The sequence below is a fragment of the Triticum aestivum genome, chromosome 3A, assembly GCF_018294505.1.
Source record: "Triticum aestivum cultivar Chinese Spring chromosome 3A, IWGSC CS RefSeq v2.1, whole genome shotgun sequence".
Taxonomy (NCBI): Eukaryota; Viridiplantae; Streptophyta; class Magnoliopsida; order Poales; family Poaceae; genus Triticum; species Triticum aestivum.
The window spans coordinates 688,176,157-688,190,363 of NC_057800.1; the positions used below are offsets into that span (position 1 = coordinate 688,176,157).

The window sequence follows — 14,207 nt, forward strand, 5'->3', positions numbered from 1 at the left end:
GACTCTCCTAGCTCCTCCTATGCTTATATATAGCCCCCCTCCGAAATCCGTGGTTCCCCTTCCCCGAAACCCTAAAAATCCCCTCTCTCCGCGCCGGACATGTCCGTCCGCTGCCGGACACGCCGCGTCGCCGCCCGCATCCATTGACAGAGCGCCACGTGGCACCCCGCACAGTCCGCGCCGCAGCGGCCCGGAGAGCCTGGATCAGGCCCTCCCCGGCCCGTAGCTCCCCGCGCGCCCCGCGCCTTTCTTCTCCGCGGCCGAGCCCGCCTCGCCGGCCGGCGCCGCCGCGCCGCCGCGGCCGCAATCGACGCCCGATGCCGCCGCCCCGCCGCGGCGCTCCGTCCGCGCTCGTCCGCGACTCCGACCAGCCCCCTCGTCCTCCGCGGCAAGTCCGGCGTCCTCCCCGTCAAACTCCAGCGCTGACCCCGGCGTTCCTCGGTTTTCGCCCCTCAGATCTGAGATCTGGAGTTTAGGGTTGACTTTTTCTTAGAAAAACCCTAATTATTTTGCTATGTTCATCGTGCCGTAACTTTGCATCCGTTGATTCGATTTGGGCGTATAGCATATTAAAATGTTCGCCTCAGAGAGCACATCATTTCATCTCATTGCATCATTTTCATTTGAGTTAATCTTGATGCCCGAAATGCTGTTGGAAGAGTGCCATTTGAGTTAAGTGTCAGATCTGCTGCACCAAATAGATATTTGTCATTTTTGCCATGATTATTTGTGCATGTTATGCCCCTGAGCTCTACATGTGTTTTGTTATATGCTTTGCCATCTTTCCAGAGGTGCCATCCATGTATTTTTATGATGTGTGTGGTGACTAGCACAAGCTTGCAAAGTGGTGCATTCGTTAATGCTAATTTCAGGGACTTAGCAATTCCACTAAGTCCTTGGACTGTTTTACCAATATGTCATATTTTCATGTTGTTTCCTAGTGATCCGTGCCTCTTTTGAGGATGATCAGTAAGGGTGATTTGTTAATTTTATAGTGCTCTATCCATCCATGTCTTTATTTGCAATTATGAAGCACCCTAGCTTGAGTCAATCGAGCTCTACTTTTACTATTTCGTGAATCTCGGCAGATTGTCTACTTGTTAGCGATTTTGCCGAGGATGTTGTAGTTGATCCGTGCATGCTATATTATTGTTCTTGCCATGTATAGCTTGCCATGTATAGCTTGTCGTAAAGGCGAGCGGGCGCGTCGGTGCGGGTTTGCAAACGTACGACAATGCCAACAACGGTGGAGGTGAAGGGTGCGGATGCAAAATAAGGGGGAGAAGGGGTTGAGTGGAAGGAAAAGGGACCGGGTTGGGTGGGCCGGGGGTGTTGAGTCCTATGTGTCTGCTACCCGGACTCCCGCAACCCCACGTAGTCTCCAATTTGCAGGAGAAAACGCGTCCGAATCACGCCGCGGATCAATATAGATCCGCGTTGGTTGGCTTTCATGGTTGATCCGAACGGATGCGAGCGGTTTGTAGAGATGACCTTAACACCTTTGCTAGACCTTGGTGTTTCATATATTTAGGCCTTCTTTGGTTCCTAGGATAGGAATTTTATAGAAATAGGAAAATTATAGGAAGTGAGATGACATGCATGTCAATTCCTATAGAGAAAGAGATGTCATTTGGTGCATAGGATATGATTTTTTTTCATTGAGTCTAGGCTAATGTTTTTTTTCCTTCAAAACATGAAGGATTGATTCCTATCCTACATAGGAATAGGAATCCATTCCTATAAATCAAAGAGCTTTAAAGAAAATTTTCCTTTATAAATCGTATTCTATTGAATTCCTACAAAAATCGTACAAACCAAAAGAGGCCTGAGGATCTGTTTCTCGAGCATTTTGCCGATGATACCACAAATCCAGAACCAAAGGCAATGATGCACGATTTAATTAGAGGCTTGCACAATGGAACCAGAGAGCGGTGGGCGAGGCGTGTAGAACAGCCTCGCGTCGGCACGCTCCATGGCCAGCGCCGTATACGCGAGGAGCAGCGTCGCCGCCGCCACCGCACAGCACAGCACGGCTCCGCTCCGGCAACGGGCGCGTCATCCCATGCATCTGCGCAAGATGCGAATAGTACGGGCGATTAATTAGAGAACAAATGTACCACACCTAGCCCATCGTCAGACAAATAGGAAATTACCGAACTATCCTTGAGCCAAATTTTCAGTCCAACCATACAAACCATTGGATCAATTATTATGTACTACTACTCCTTGCAAGTTTACACACCTTAAAATCTGTAAATAACTAGTAGTAGTTTAAACAAGCGAGACCATATATAGGCCTAGCTAGGCGGCTACGGTACGGCCGCCATCGACGCAGATGACCTGCCCGGTGATGTAGGAAGCAGCCGGCATGCAGAGGAACCCCACGAGCGACGCCACCTCCTCTGGCTCGCCTAGGCGGCCCAAAGCGGTGCGCGCGCTCTCCGCCTCCCACATCCTCCCTGCCGCATCTGAGTCGATCTGAATGCCGCTGCTGTCGAGGAGGTCCGTCCGGACTCCTCCCGGCGCGACGCAATTGACCCGGATGCCGTCGCATGCCCACTCAACGGCGAGGGTACGGGTGAGCTGGTTCAGGGCCGCCTTGGTCGCCGAGTACAGCGACAGCGTCGGGTATCCGAGCAGCCCGCCAATGGATGAGATGTTCACCACGTTGCCGCCGCTGCCGGCGAGGAGGAGCGGGTGCGCCAGCTGCGCCAGGTGGAAGCACGACTCGAGGTTGGTGGCCATGAGACGGGCGTACTCCTCCGCCGTGCACGCCGTGGCCGCCCCGAAGAAGGTCTGCCCGGCGTTGTTCACAAGGATGTCCAGCTTGCCCCCCAGCTCGGCGCTGGCCGTTGCCATGAGCGCCTCCCGGTTGCCGCGCACGGAGACGTCGCATGTTGAGCCCGTGACGCGCGCGCTCAGGCGGCCCGCGTCGGTGTCCGCGGCCCATCCGCACAGCCGCTCCTGCACGTCGCCGTCGCTCCGGGCGCAGGTGTGCACCCGGACGCCGAACCCCGCGAGCTCCTCCACGATCGCGCCTGCGCCATGCATGGTTCGCAAGTGATTGTGTCAGTGTGTGCGATCAGTCACAAAGCTAGCGCGTGAAAGAAAGAAGCATGCAGGGCGTACCCGATTCCTTTGGTTCCGCCGGTGACGAGGGCCGTCTTGCCGGCGAGGCTCCACCGCTCCTCTCGGCTTGCTGCTGCTGCCGCCATCTTGGGTCGACCGATGCGTGTATCTCACTGACTAGACTTGTATATATATACGACGATGATGCTATTAGCTCTCGCGAGAGACTACGACGTGTATAGATGCTTTGCTCGGGGAACTTTTGTCTTGTACGATGAGTACCTTCTTCTTCTTCTCTCTTTTTTTTTGCGGGTGATGATTACACTAGCAAAGTGACCATAACTAACAAATCCATCGGCGCCGTCGCGCGGTGCTCGGCCGGGCAAATTAAGGTTTCTTTCAGGATCCAATTAAGAGTTGCTTTTAAAAAAGGAGCTATATATGTATAACCAATGGAAACGACTACTTTTTTTTTTGCGGGGTGAAAGACTTTCGTTTCATCAGTCTGGATCAGGATGATCCAAGGAGCATAATTAAGTTTACAACCTCTTCAGGTGCTGATCACAACCAAACGGCTGTTTTAACACAGGCACGTCCTTTTCTAGCTAGCTCATTACTAACTTGATTACTCTCCCTTCTAATGGCTCTAACCTTCACTTTTCTTCCACCATAAGTACTCGCTTTAATCTCATGAACGAGGTCTGCGTTTGGTGACCGGTCTGTAGACTTGTGCATGAGCATAGCAACAACCTTTGAGCAGTCTGTCTCGAGGATGAATGGTGCTGAGCTCCACTCCATAGCAAGGGAAACCCCTTCTCGACATGCTTCCAGTTTAGCTGCTAGTGCATTATGGCATGTGAACATGTGGCGTCAAGATGAAAAAACGATATGCCCCCCCGCGTCTCCAATGACCATCCCGATGTCGCCATTCCCTGCTTGCTCCGAGGAAGAGCCGTCGATGTCGAGCTTCAGCCAGCCGTCGGGAGGCGGCTCCCATCTATCCGGTTGTCGTGGCACCCCGCCCCTACTGGTTGGTTTGCTGAACGACGGTCCAGCCACATGGGGTGCCGACAGCTGCACCGCCATTTTGCCTTTCTCATGGTGGCCTTGGGGATGCTGCTGGATACAAAGGAGGGACGTGATGTAGCTGTGCAAGAATCTGCGTGATGTCTCGGTCGGGGGAGCCTCCTTCTCATGTGTGATCTCATTTTGGACATGCCATGAGCGCCACATAGTCATCAATAGAGCCATTCTTGAGGTGCTGGTGAGTGGCTCCAGCACCTCAAACAATCACTCCGGCCCTGTGTTGCGATCAGAGCTAATATCTGGCAGCGGCCAATCCTGCGCCATGGCACACCATAGGTCCACTGCACGAGGGCACTCACACATAGCATGGAAGCCGTCCTCGCATTCCATTCCACACACATGGCATATATTAGATGGTTCCAAGTGACGAGAACATTGGTTGGACCAAGTGGCCAGAGAATTAGTCACAAGCCGCCATGCAAAGACGCGTACCTTAGAGGGAGCAGGGCACCCCCATATGATCTTCCAGATGGCATGACGACCATCTGGTGCCCTGCTCGTAGCACATGCCGATGGGCGCTCACATTCGTCCATGGCTAGGCGGTAGGCCGAACAAACGGTAAATATGCCGTTCTTCTCTGGCGCCCAAGCAAGGGTGTCGTCAAAGCAACGGCGGCAAGCCCGGATGCGTGTGATGGCATCAATGTCAACCGGGAGGAGGTGTCGACGAAGAAGGTCCAGCCGCCATGCGCCACGCTCATCAAGAAGATCCTCCACTCGCCTCAGTCGGCACGTGCCCTGCGATGTGATGAGGTTCCCTCCATGCTCCCTCGATAGCCACCTATCTCGCCAAATGCGAATATTTTTGCCATTACCAACGCGCCAAGTCAGCCCTTTCTTCAGAAGTTCGAGGTCGTGCTGGATGCCCTGCCAAGATGCCGAAGCATTACCAGAAAAAACTGTATCCTCAAGGCGCCCATCAGGATAGTATCGAGCTTTTAGAACCTGCGCACATAAACTATCTGCTCTAATTAGGAGGAGGCGCCAAGCTTGCCGGGCTAGCAGAGCTTGGTTGAACATGCGGTAGTCTCTAAATCCAAGGCCTCCCTTGGTTTTGTGCGCCATAATATTTGGCCAAGAGATCCAATGTATTTGCGCTTCCCTTTAGAGGATCCCCACCAAAAGTTCCTGACCATGCGGTTCAAGTGGTCACAAACAGACACTAGAAGTTTAAACACACTCATCATGAAGGTTGGGATTGCCTGCAATCATCACTTCTTTCCCTGCCGAGGAAAGTGTGTCGCCCCATGCAATAATCAAAAGTATATGATAGGTTGATCGGACCTTCTTGAAGCAAATGATGCAAAATTTGGGTTTCGCTCACAGGTGGATTGACTGGATAATGTCTTGTGTCACCATTGTGAGGTACAATGTGAAATTTAATGGAACCCTTCTGGATTCATTTGCACCGACGCGAGGGCTTCGGCAAGGTAGTCCACTCTCCTCTTTTTTGTTCCTTTTTATTGCTGGCGGTCTCTCGGCCTTGTTGAAGTATGGTGAAAGGAGTGGGAATTTGGTGCCACTCAAAATCTGCTGGCGTGCCCCGCGGATCTCCCACTTGTTGTTTGCACATGACACCCTACTCTTTTTCAAGGCTGATAATGAGCAAGCTGATGGGATCCGTAATATCCTATGTCCTACGAGAAAGCAATGGGCTAGTTGATTAACCCAGCAAAATGCAGTATCATGTTTGGGAAATCTTGTCCGGAGAACAGCCAAGTGAGTATTCATTCGACCCTACAGGTTGAAAGGTCAACCTTTGAAGAGAGATATCTCGGGCTGCCTACACTGGAGGAGCGGATGTCGAAAGGAAAATTTCAGATTCTTCAGGCACAGCTGACCAAATGGAAATGACTACTTAACACTAGTAGTTGATTAATGTCTCATTTCTGGCGGTGTTAGGCGATCCATCAAGAATTCATGATTGATCAGTTTGTATTTGTGTTTGCCGCCTTGGCTTTTATTGTGCAATTTTGTTATTTCAGGATTGGTGCAAGTGCAAAAGACGAGACAATCTTGATCCGGCGGCTATCAGTTGTTTACAAGGAATGACTTTTTGGTTGAGAGTACAAGAAATAACATTTTTTTAGGAAACTATAGCAAAGAATGGAGAAAAATCAAAACTAGCACCCCGTCGGCCACGCGTGGGCCGAAAAGGGTGTTTTCGGCCTCCTTTTGGCTGACATGGACTTTTCGGCCTTGCCTTGGCCGAAAAGGTGCGTACTTGGGCCGAAAAGTCCTTTTTGATCAGGAGTAGGCCGAAAAGTCTCTTGGGCCCACCTTTTCACGTTAATGGTTGACCGAAGTAGCATGGCTCCACTCTTCGGCTTACGTTAGGCCGAAGCGATTTTTTTTAAATTTTGGTATATAAATACTATGCAACCATTGCCCATCTTAGACATTAAAAAAATATATTTTCGCGCAACCCTTTTCCCTTAATATTTTCCGGCCATCCGTTTCCCGCCAACCCCTTCCCGTCATATGTTCCTGCCACCCGTTTCCCGGCAACCCCTTCCCGTCATATGTTCCCGCCAACCCTTTTCCGCCATACCATAGTATACCATTAAATAAATTCTTCATATTTAAAAAAATCATGTTTCTCAAAATCTTTGCCCTTTTTTGAATGTATATAAAAAATTATTTTTTTTATATAAATACATTAGCCAGATGCTATCCTATTTGGCTGGTAACACATATACCCAGCGTGAGGTCAGGTTTTTGACTCCATCGCTTGCGCTTTTATCCCATTTTTTTAAATATGAAGCATTTATTTAATGGTATACTGTGGTATGGCGGGAAAGGGTTGTCGGAAAACGGGTGGCAGGAACATATGGCGGGAAGGGGTTGGTGGGAAACGGATGGCGGGAAAGAGTTGACGGGGAAATATTGAGGGGAAAGGGTTGCGCGAAAATATATTTTTTCAGTGTCTAAGATGGACAGTGGTTGCACAATATTTATATACCAAAATAAAAAAACTCTTCGGCCTAACGTAAGCCGAAGAGTGGAGCCATGCAACTTCAGTCAACCATTAACGTGAAAAGGTGGGCCCAAGGGACTTTTCAGCCTACTCCTGACAAAAAGGTCTTTTCGGCCCAGGTACGCACCTTTCCGGCCAAGGCAAGGCCGAAAAGTCCATTTCGACCAAAGGGAGGCCGAAAACACCCTTGTCGGCCCACGCGTGGCCGACGGGGTGCTAGTTTTGATTTTTCTCCACTCTTTGCTACAATTTCCGAATTTGCTATAAAATATGTCATAGTTTTGAAAAAAAAATCCTCAATATGCTTCGTTCGTCGATGGTGGACCGGGTTGGCAGAGAGGTACACGCGGACGTTGTCGCAGTAGACGAGCGTGGCCTTGTGAACATCACAAAGCAACTCCTGGAGCAGCTGACGAAGCCAAGATCATTCGGCAACGGCGTTAGCCACTGCCCGATACTCTGCCTCGGCACTCGAGCGGGAGAAGGTGGGTTGTCGCTTGGAGGACCAAGAGATTAGAGACGGCCCAGGGTAGATGTAACACCTCGTATGTAACATGCCATATTTGTATTCCAACTCTCGCCATTTCCGGCAATAAGTTATGTTATTTCCTCGTTGTCGGGTTTTTGTCTGCATGTTGTTTTGGTCTTTGTCATGCATCTCATATCATGTCATCATGTGCATCGCATTTGCATACGTGTTCGTCTCATGCATCCGAGCATTTTCCCCACTGTCCATTTTGCATTCCGGCGCTCCTATGTCCTCCGGTGTCCCTTTCTACCTCTTTTCGTGTGCGAGTATTAAACGTTCTCGGATTGGACCGAGACTTGTCATGCGGCCTTGGTTTACTACCGGTAGACCGCCTGTCAAGTTTCGTGCCATTTGGACTTCGTTTGATACTCCAACGATTAACCAAGGGACCGAAAAGGCCTCGTGTGTGTTGCAGCCCAACACCTCTCCAAAGTGTACCAAAACGCACCTAAACCTACTCCATCATCTATATCGTTCGATCACGATCGCGTGGCCCCAAACCGTGCTCAATTTGGAGCCTCCTAGCTCCCTCTACCTCTATATATAGGCCACTCCCCCGAAATTTCGGATCTCTCCACCCCTAACCCTAGAAATCCGCTCCCCTCGCCGCCGGACGTGTCCGATTTGGGCCGGACACGTCCGCCCGCTCCGCCGGACCTATCAGCAAGCGCCACGTGTCCCGGGCGGGCGCCACATCACCGCCGACCGCACGGGCCCGCCGAAGCCTGTGGCCGGCCCCCGCGGCCCACGTCGCCCCGCCGCCACCTACCGCGTGCCCCGCCGCCTAGCACCTCGCCGCGCCGCCCCATCTCCTCCCGGCGCCGGCGAACCTCTACTCCGGCCGCCGCCCGACCTTGCCGGTCGCCGTCGACGCCGCCTCGAGCCAGCGACCGCTTCCTCCGCCGCCTCGCAGCTCCACCTCACCGCCCGAGCTCCGGCCGCCCTCCGCACTCTCCTCGCCGACCGGGAACCCCAAGTCCGGCAAGCTCGTCTCCTATTCCGGTGAAGTCTCCGGTCATCCTCGGGCTGCTGCGATCCCGATCTGGAATCGGTTGACTTTTACCCCCAAACCCTAATATTTTTGCATACTTGGACATGCCATAACTCTGCATCCGTGGCTCAGATTCATGCGTGTAGCATATCGAAATGTTCGTCTCGATGAGTACTTCATTTCATCTCATTGCATCATGTTCATTTGAGCTCATTTTGATGCCTGAAATGATGTTGGAAGAGGGCTACGTGATGTTAGTTTCAGATTATTATCAGCAAATGCCTGAAATGATGTGTGCATGCTATGATCTTGAGCTCTACATGTGTTTTGAAGTATGCCATGCCATCTTTACAGGGGTGTATGCCATGTATTTTTGTGATCTCTGTGGTGACTAGCACAAGCATGCAAAGTAGCTTACTTAATGTTGCTGATTTCAGGGACTTAGAAATATTCTAAGTCTTTGCCCTGTCATTATTTTTATGCCATGTGTTCCTGTTGATACCAAGTGATCTATGCCTCTTTTGAGCATGATCAGTAAGGATGTTTTGTAGATATTGTGATGCTCTATCCATCCATGTCTTTGTTTGCAATTATGGAGCACACTAGCTTGAGTCAATCGAGCTCTACTTTTGCTATAAAATGTTCCTGGCAGAATGTTTACATGTTAAGCATTTTTTCCGAGCTTGTTGTTGTTGATCCGTGCTTGCTATGTTGTTGTTCTTGCCATGTCTAGCTTCTATGCCATGTCTACTTGCTGGGTGTATGCTTAGTTTCTCATGCAATGCCTTGTGATGAGTGCATCGAGCTCGTAAACATACCTACTTGATATCTGTTTTGCCATGTTCCAGTTTTTTACTAAGTCTGAATCTGTTAATGATAATTGCTATGTTCACATGGTTGCCATTGTATTTTCTGATCCCTTTTGGCTTATGGTCAGTTAGGGACTTTTGTTGTATGCTTTGAGTAGCTTCATGCCATGCCCTGCTTTGTCATGATATGTTCCTGTAGCATGTTGTTACCTTACTCTAAACATTGCTTCCTGATGTTAAATTCCTGACTTGATGTTAATTTCACCAAGTCTGAAACCTGATATCTTTTGCACTTTTGACATTCTTGTTTGTACCTGCTATTGAGTGAATTAGCCGTAGCTCAGTGTTCATATTTTGTCAAGCATCTTGAGTGGATCCCTGCAATGTATTTTTTTTTGCTATGTTAGAGTGCTGTAGCATGTTGTTCTTGATGCATTTAGATGGCCTCGTGCTGTTAATCGCAGATCGGTGCCATATTTGTTTTGCTTGCCATTTCCAAACCGTGCATCTGATTCTGGTGATCTTTATATCGATTTCGACCGAAATCAACTCACCTTGCTAGTGACACTCTTGGTTTTCCAAGTTGAGGCCAGGTTCAATCATTCCTTTCCAAATCATGCATATGCATTGCATATCGCATCCCGCATACCATGACATGTTTTGCATCATGTTGCTTGTGCATTGCACGTGGTTGATTGTGTCTCCCTTTGCTTGTTGTTCTTGCTTGGGTAGATCCGGGAGATGAGTACGTGATCAAGGAGCCCGTTGAGTACGCTTACGAGGATCAAGTCAACTCGGAGAACTTTGCAGGCAAGATGACCATACCCTCAAAATCACTTCTATCTTTGCTTGCTAGATGCTCGCTCTTTTGCCATGCCTATGCTACGATACCTACCACTTGCTTATCATGCCACCCATATTGCCATGTCAAACCTCTAACCCACTTTGTCCTAGGAAACCATTGTTTGGCTATGTTACCACTTTGCTCAGCCCCTCTTATAGCGTTGCTAGTTGCAGGTGAAGATTGGAGTTTGTTCCTTGTTGGAACATGTTTATTGTTGGGATATCATTATCATATCTTGTTTATCTTAATGCACCTATAGACTTGGTAAAGGGTGGAAGGCTCGGCCTTATGCCTGGTGTTTTGTTCCACTCTTGCCGCCCTAGTTTCCGTCATACCGGTGTTATGTTCCTTGATTTTGTGTTCCTTACACGGTTGGGTTATAATGGGAACCCCTTGACAGTTCGCCTTGAATAAAACTCCTCCAGCAAGGCCCAACCTTGATTTTACCATACGCCACCTAGCCTTTTTCCCTTGGGTTTCGCAGACTCAAGGGTCATCTTTATTTTAAACCCCCGGGCCAGTGCTTCTCTAAGTGTTGGTCCAACCCAGAGCACCGTGCGGTGCCGTCCCTTGGCAACTTGGGTTAGTTGGCTTCCATACGCTTAGCTTATCCGGTGTGCCCTGAGTACGAGATATGTGAAGCTCCTATCGGGATTTTGTCGGCAGAGCGGGTGGTCTTGCTGGACTTGTTTTACCATTGTCGAGATGTCTTGTAACCGGGATTCCGAGTCTGATCGAATTGTCTTGGGAGAATGAATATACTTCGTTGGCCGTGAGAGCTTGTGATGGGCTAAGCTGGGACACCCCTACATGGATTTGATCTTTCAAAAGCCGTGCCCGCAGTTATGGGCAGATGGGAATTTGTTAATGTCCGGTTGTAGATAACCTTTAACTTAATTTAATTAAAATGAATCAACAGAGTGTGTGGCCGTGATGGTCTCTTTTTGGCGGAGTCCGGGAAGAGAACACAGTCTGGAGTTATGCTTGAACGTAGGTTTTTATAGGAACACTTCTTGATCATAGTTCATCGACCGTGCCTTTGCCTTCTCTTCTAGCTCTCATTTGCATATGTTAGCCACCATATATGCTAGTCGCTTGCTGCAGCTCCACATCATACTTTTACCCTTCCTATAAGCTTAAATAGTCTTGATCGCGAGGGTGTGAGATTGCTGAGTCCCCGTGACTCACAGATTACTTCAAAACCAAATGCAGGGACCGATGATACCGCTCTAGGAGATTCGACTGAGCTCAAGTGGGAGTTCGATGAGGACTCAGGACGATACTACGTTTCCTTTCCAGACGATTAGTAGTGGTGCCCAGTTGGGGCTATCGAGGACTTTGTCGCATTTGGGGTTGTTTTAGGTTTCGTAGTCGGACCTTGAGTGTATCTGGATGAATGTAATGATATTTATGCTATTTGTGTGACGTGGCGAGTGTAAGCCAACTATGTATCTCTTTTCCTTATTTATTACATGGGTTGTTGTGAAGATTACCTCACTTGCGACATTGCTTACAATGCGGTTATGCCTCTAAGTCGTGCTTCGACACGTGGGAGATATAGCCGCATCGTGGGTGTTATAGTAGACACAGTACCCCGAAGTGGAGCGCCATGTGTCCGGGCAGCCAGCCCAGTCCGCGTCAGAGTAGGCGACGAGGTCGGTGGAGGCGGAGGCCATCAGTGTAAGTCCCATGGACGGGGTGCCGCGTATGTAACGGAGGATATGCTTCACCAAGGTCCAGTGAGAGTCACGCGGAGCATGCATGTGAAGACATACCTGCTGAACGGGATACTGCAAGTCGGGGCGCGTCAGGGTGAGGTACTGCAAAGCACCCACAATGGAGCGATAGAAGGCCGCGTCAGATGCGGGAGAACCCTCCAGAGCGGAAACCTTGTCCTTGGTGTCGACAGACGTGGGAGCGGGCTTGCAGTTAAGCATGCCGGCTCGATCGAGAAGCTCATGGGTGTAACGCTGCTAGTGCAGAAAGAACCCATCTGGCTGTCGAACCACCTCAATGCCAAGGAAGTAGTGGAGGGGCCCCATGTCCTTCAGGGCAAACTCATCGCGAAGACGAGCAGTGAGCCACTGGAAGAGCGCGACAGTGGATGCCGTCAAGATGATGTCGTCGACGTAGAGCAACAAGTAGGTCGTGTCAACCCCATGATGGTACACGAAGAGGGACACATCGGAGCGAGTCGATGTAAATCTGAGCGTCTGCAGGAATGCAGCGATGCGCTGGTACCAGGCCCGAGGCGCCTGCTTCAACCCATAAAGGGAACGGGAGAGCAAGCACACATGGTCTGGATGTGTGGCGTCGACAAAGCCGGTGAGCTGTGTTGGGGAACGTAGTAATTTCAAAAAAAATCCTACGCACACGCAGGATCATGGTGATGCCTAGAAACGAGAGGGGAGAGTGTTGTCCACGTACCCTCGTAGACTGTTAAGCGGAAGCGTTATGACAACGCGGATGATGTAGTCGTACGTCTTCACGATCGACCGATCCTCAGTACCGAACGTACGGCACCTCCGCGTTCAGCACACGTTCAGCTCGGTGACATCCCGCGAACTCATGATCCAGTAGAGCTCGGGGAAGAGTTTCGTGAGCACAATGGCGTGGTGACGATGTTGATGAAGCTACCATGACAGGGCTTCTCCTAAGCACTACTACAGTATGACCGAGGTGGATTATGGTGGAGGGGGGCACCGCACACGGCTGGGAGAGATCTTTGTTATCAACTTGTGTGTCTAGAGGTGCTCCCCCGCCTCTGTATATAAAGGAGCAAGGGGGAGGCCGGCCGGCCCTTGTTGGTGCGCCAGGAGGAGGAATCCTCCTCCTAGTAGGAGTAGGATTCCCCCCTTTCCTACTCCTACTAGGAGGGGGAAAGGAAGGGAGAGAAAGAGAAGGAAAGGGGGCGCCGCCCCCCCTCCTAGTCCAATTCGAACCAGAGGGGAGGGGGCGCGCTGCCTGCCCTAGGCCGGCCCCTCTCTCTTTCCCTTATGGCCCAACAAGGCCCATTAGCCCCCGGGGGGTTCCGGTAACCCCTCCGGTACTCCGGTAAAATCCTGATTTTATCCGGAACTCTTCCGATGTCCAAATGTAGGCTTCCAATATATCAATCTTCATGTCTCGACCAATTCGAGACTCCTTGTCATGTCCGTGATCATATCCGGGACTCCGAACTACCTTCGGTGCATCAAAACATATAAACTCATAAAACTGATCATCACAGAACTTTAAGCGTGCGGACCCTACGAGTTCGAGAACTATGTAGACATGACCGAGACATGTCTCCGGTCAATAACCAATAGCGGAACCTGGATGCTCATATTGGTTCCTACATATTCTACGAAGATCTTTATTGGTCAAACCGCATAACACTATACGTTGTTCTCTTTGTCATCGGTATGTTACTTGCCCGAGATTCGGTCGTCGGTATCCCAATACCTAGTTCAATCTCGTTACCGCCAAGTCTCTTTACTCATTTCGTAATGTACTATCCCACAACTAACTCATTAGTTGCATTGCTTGCAAGGCTTATAGTGATGTGCATTACCGAGAGGGCCCAGAGATACCTCTCCGACAATCGGAGTGACAAATCCTAATTTTGATCTACGCCAACTCAACAAGTACCATCGGAGACACCTGTAGAGCACCTTTATAATCACGTAGTTACGTTGTGACGTTTGGTAGCACACAAAGTGTTCCTCCGGTATTTGTGAGTTGCATAATCTCATAGTCATAAGAACATGTATAAGTCATGAAGAAAGCAATAGTAGTAAACAAATGATCAAGTGCTAAGATAACGGAATGGGTCAAGTCAATCACATCATTCTCCTAATGATGTGATCCCATTGATCAAATAACAACTCATGTCTATGGTTTGGAAACTTAACCATCTTTGA

General features: G+C 49.9%; 1 protein-coding gene across 1 annotated transcript; it reads right to left on the minus strand.

The window, feature by feature from the left end:
* Positions 1-2,173: 2,173 nt before the first annotated feature.
* Positions 2,174-3,215, minus strand: LOC123057148 (noroxomaritidine/norcraugsodine reductase-like). The gene is made up of 2 exons (XM_044480264.1): positions 3,127-3,215; positions 2,174-3,037 (listed from the first exon to the last, which is right to left on the minus strand). The coding sequence occupies exons 1-2, from the start codon at positions 3,213-3,215 to the stop codon at positions 2,302-2,304; spliced, it is 825 nt and encodes a 274-aa protein (XP_044336199.1). The 3' UTR covers positions 2,174-2,301.
* Between the last annotated feature and the right edge of the window lie 10,992 nt (positions 3,216-14,207).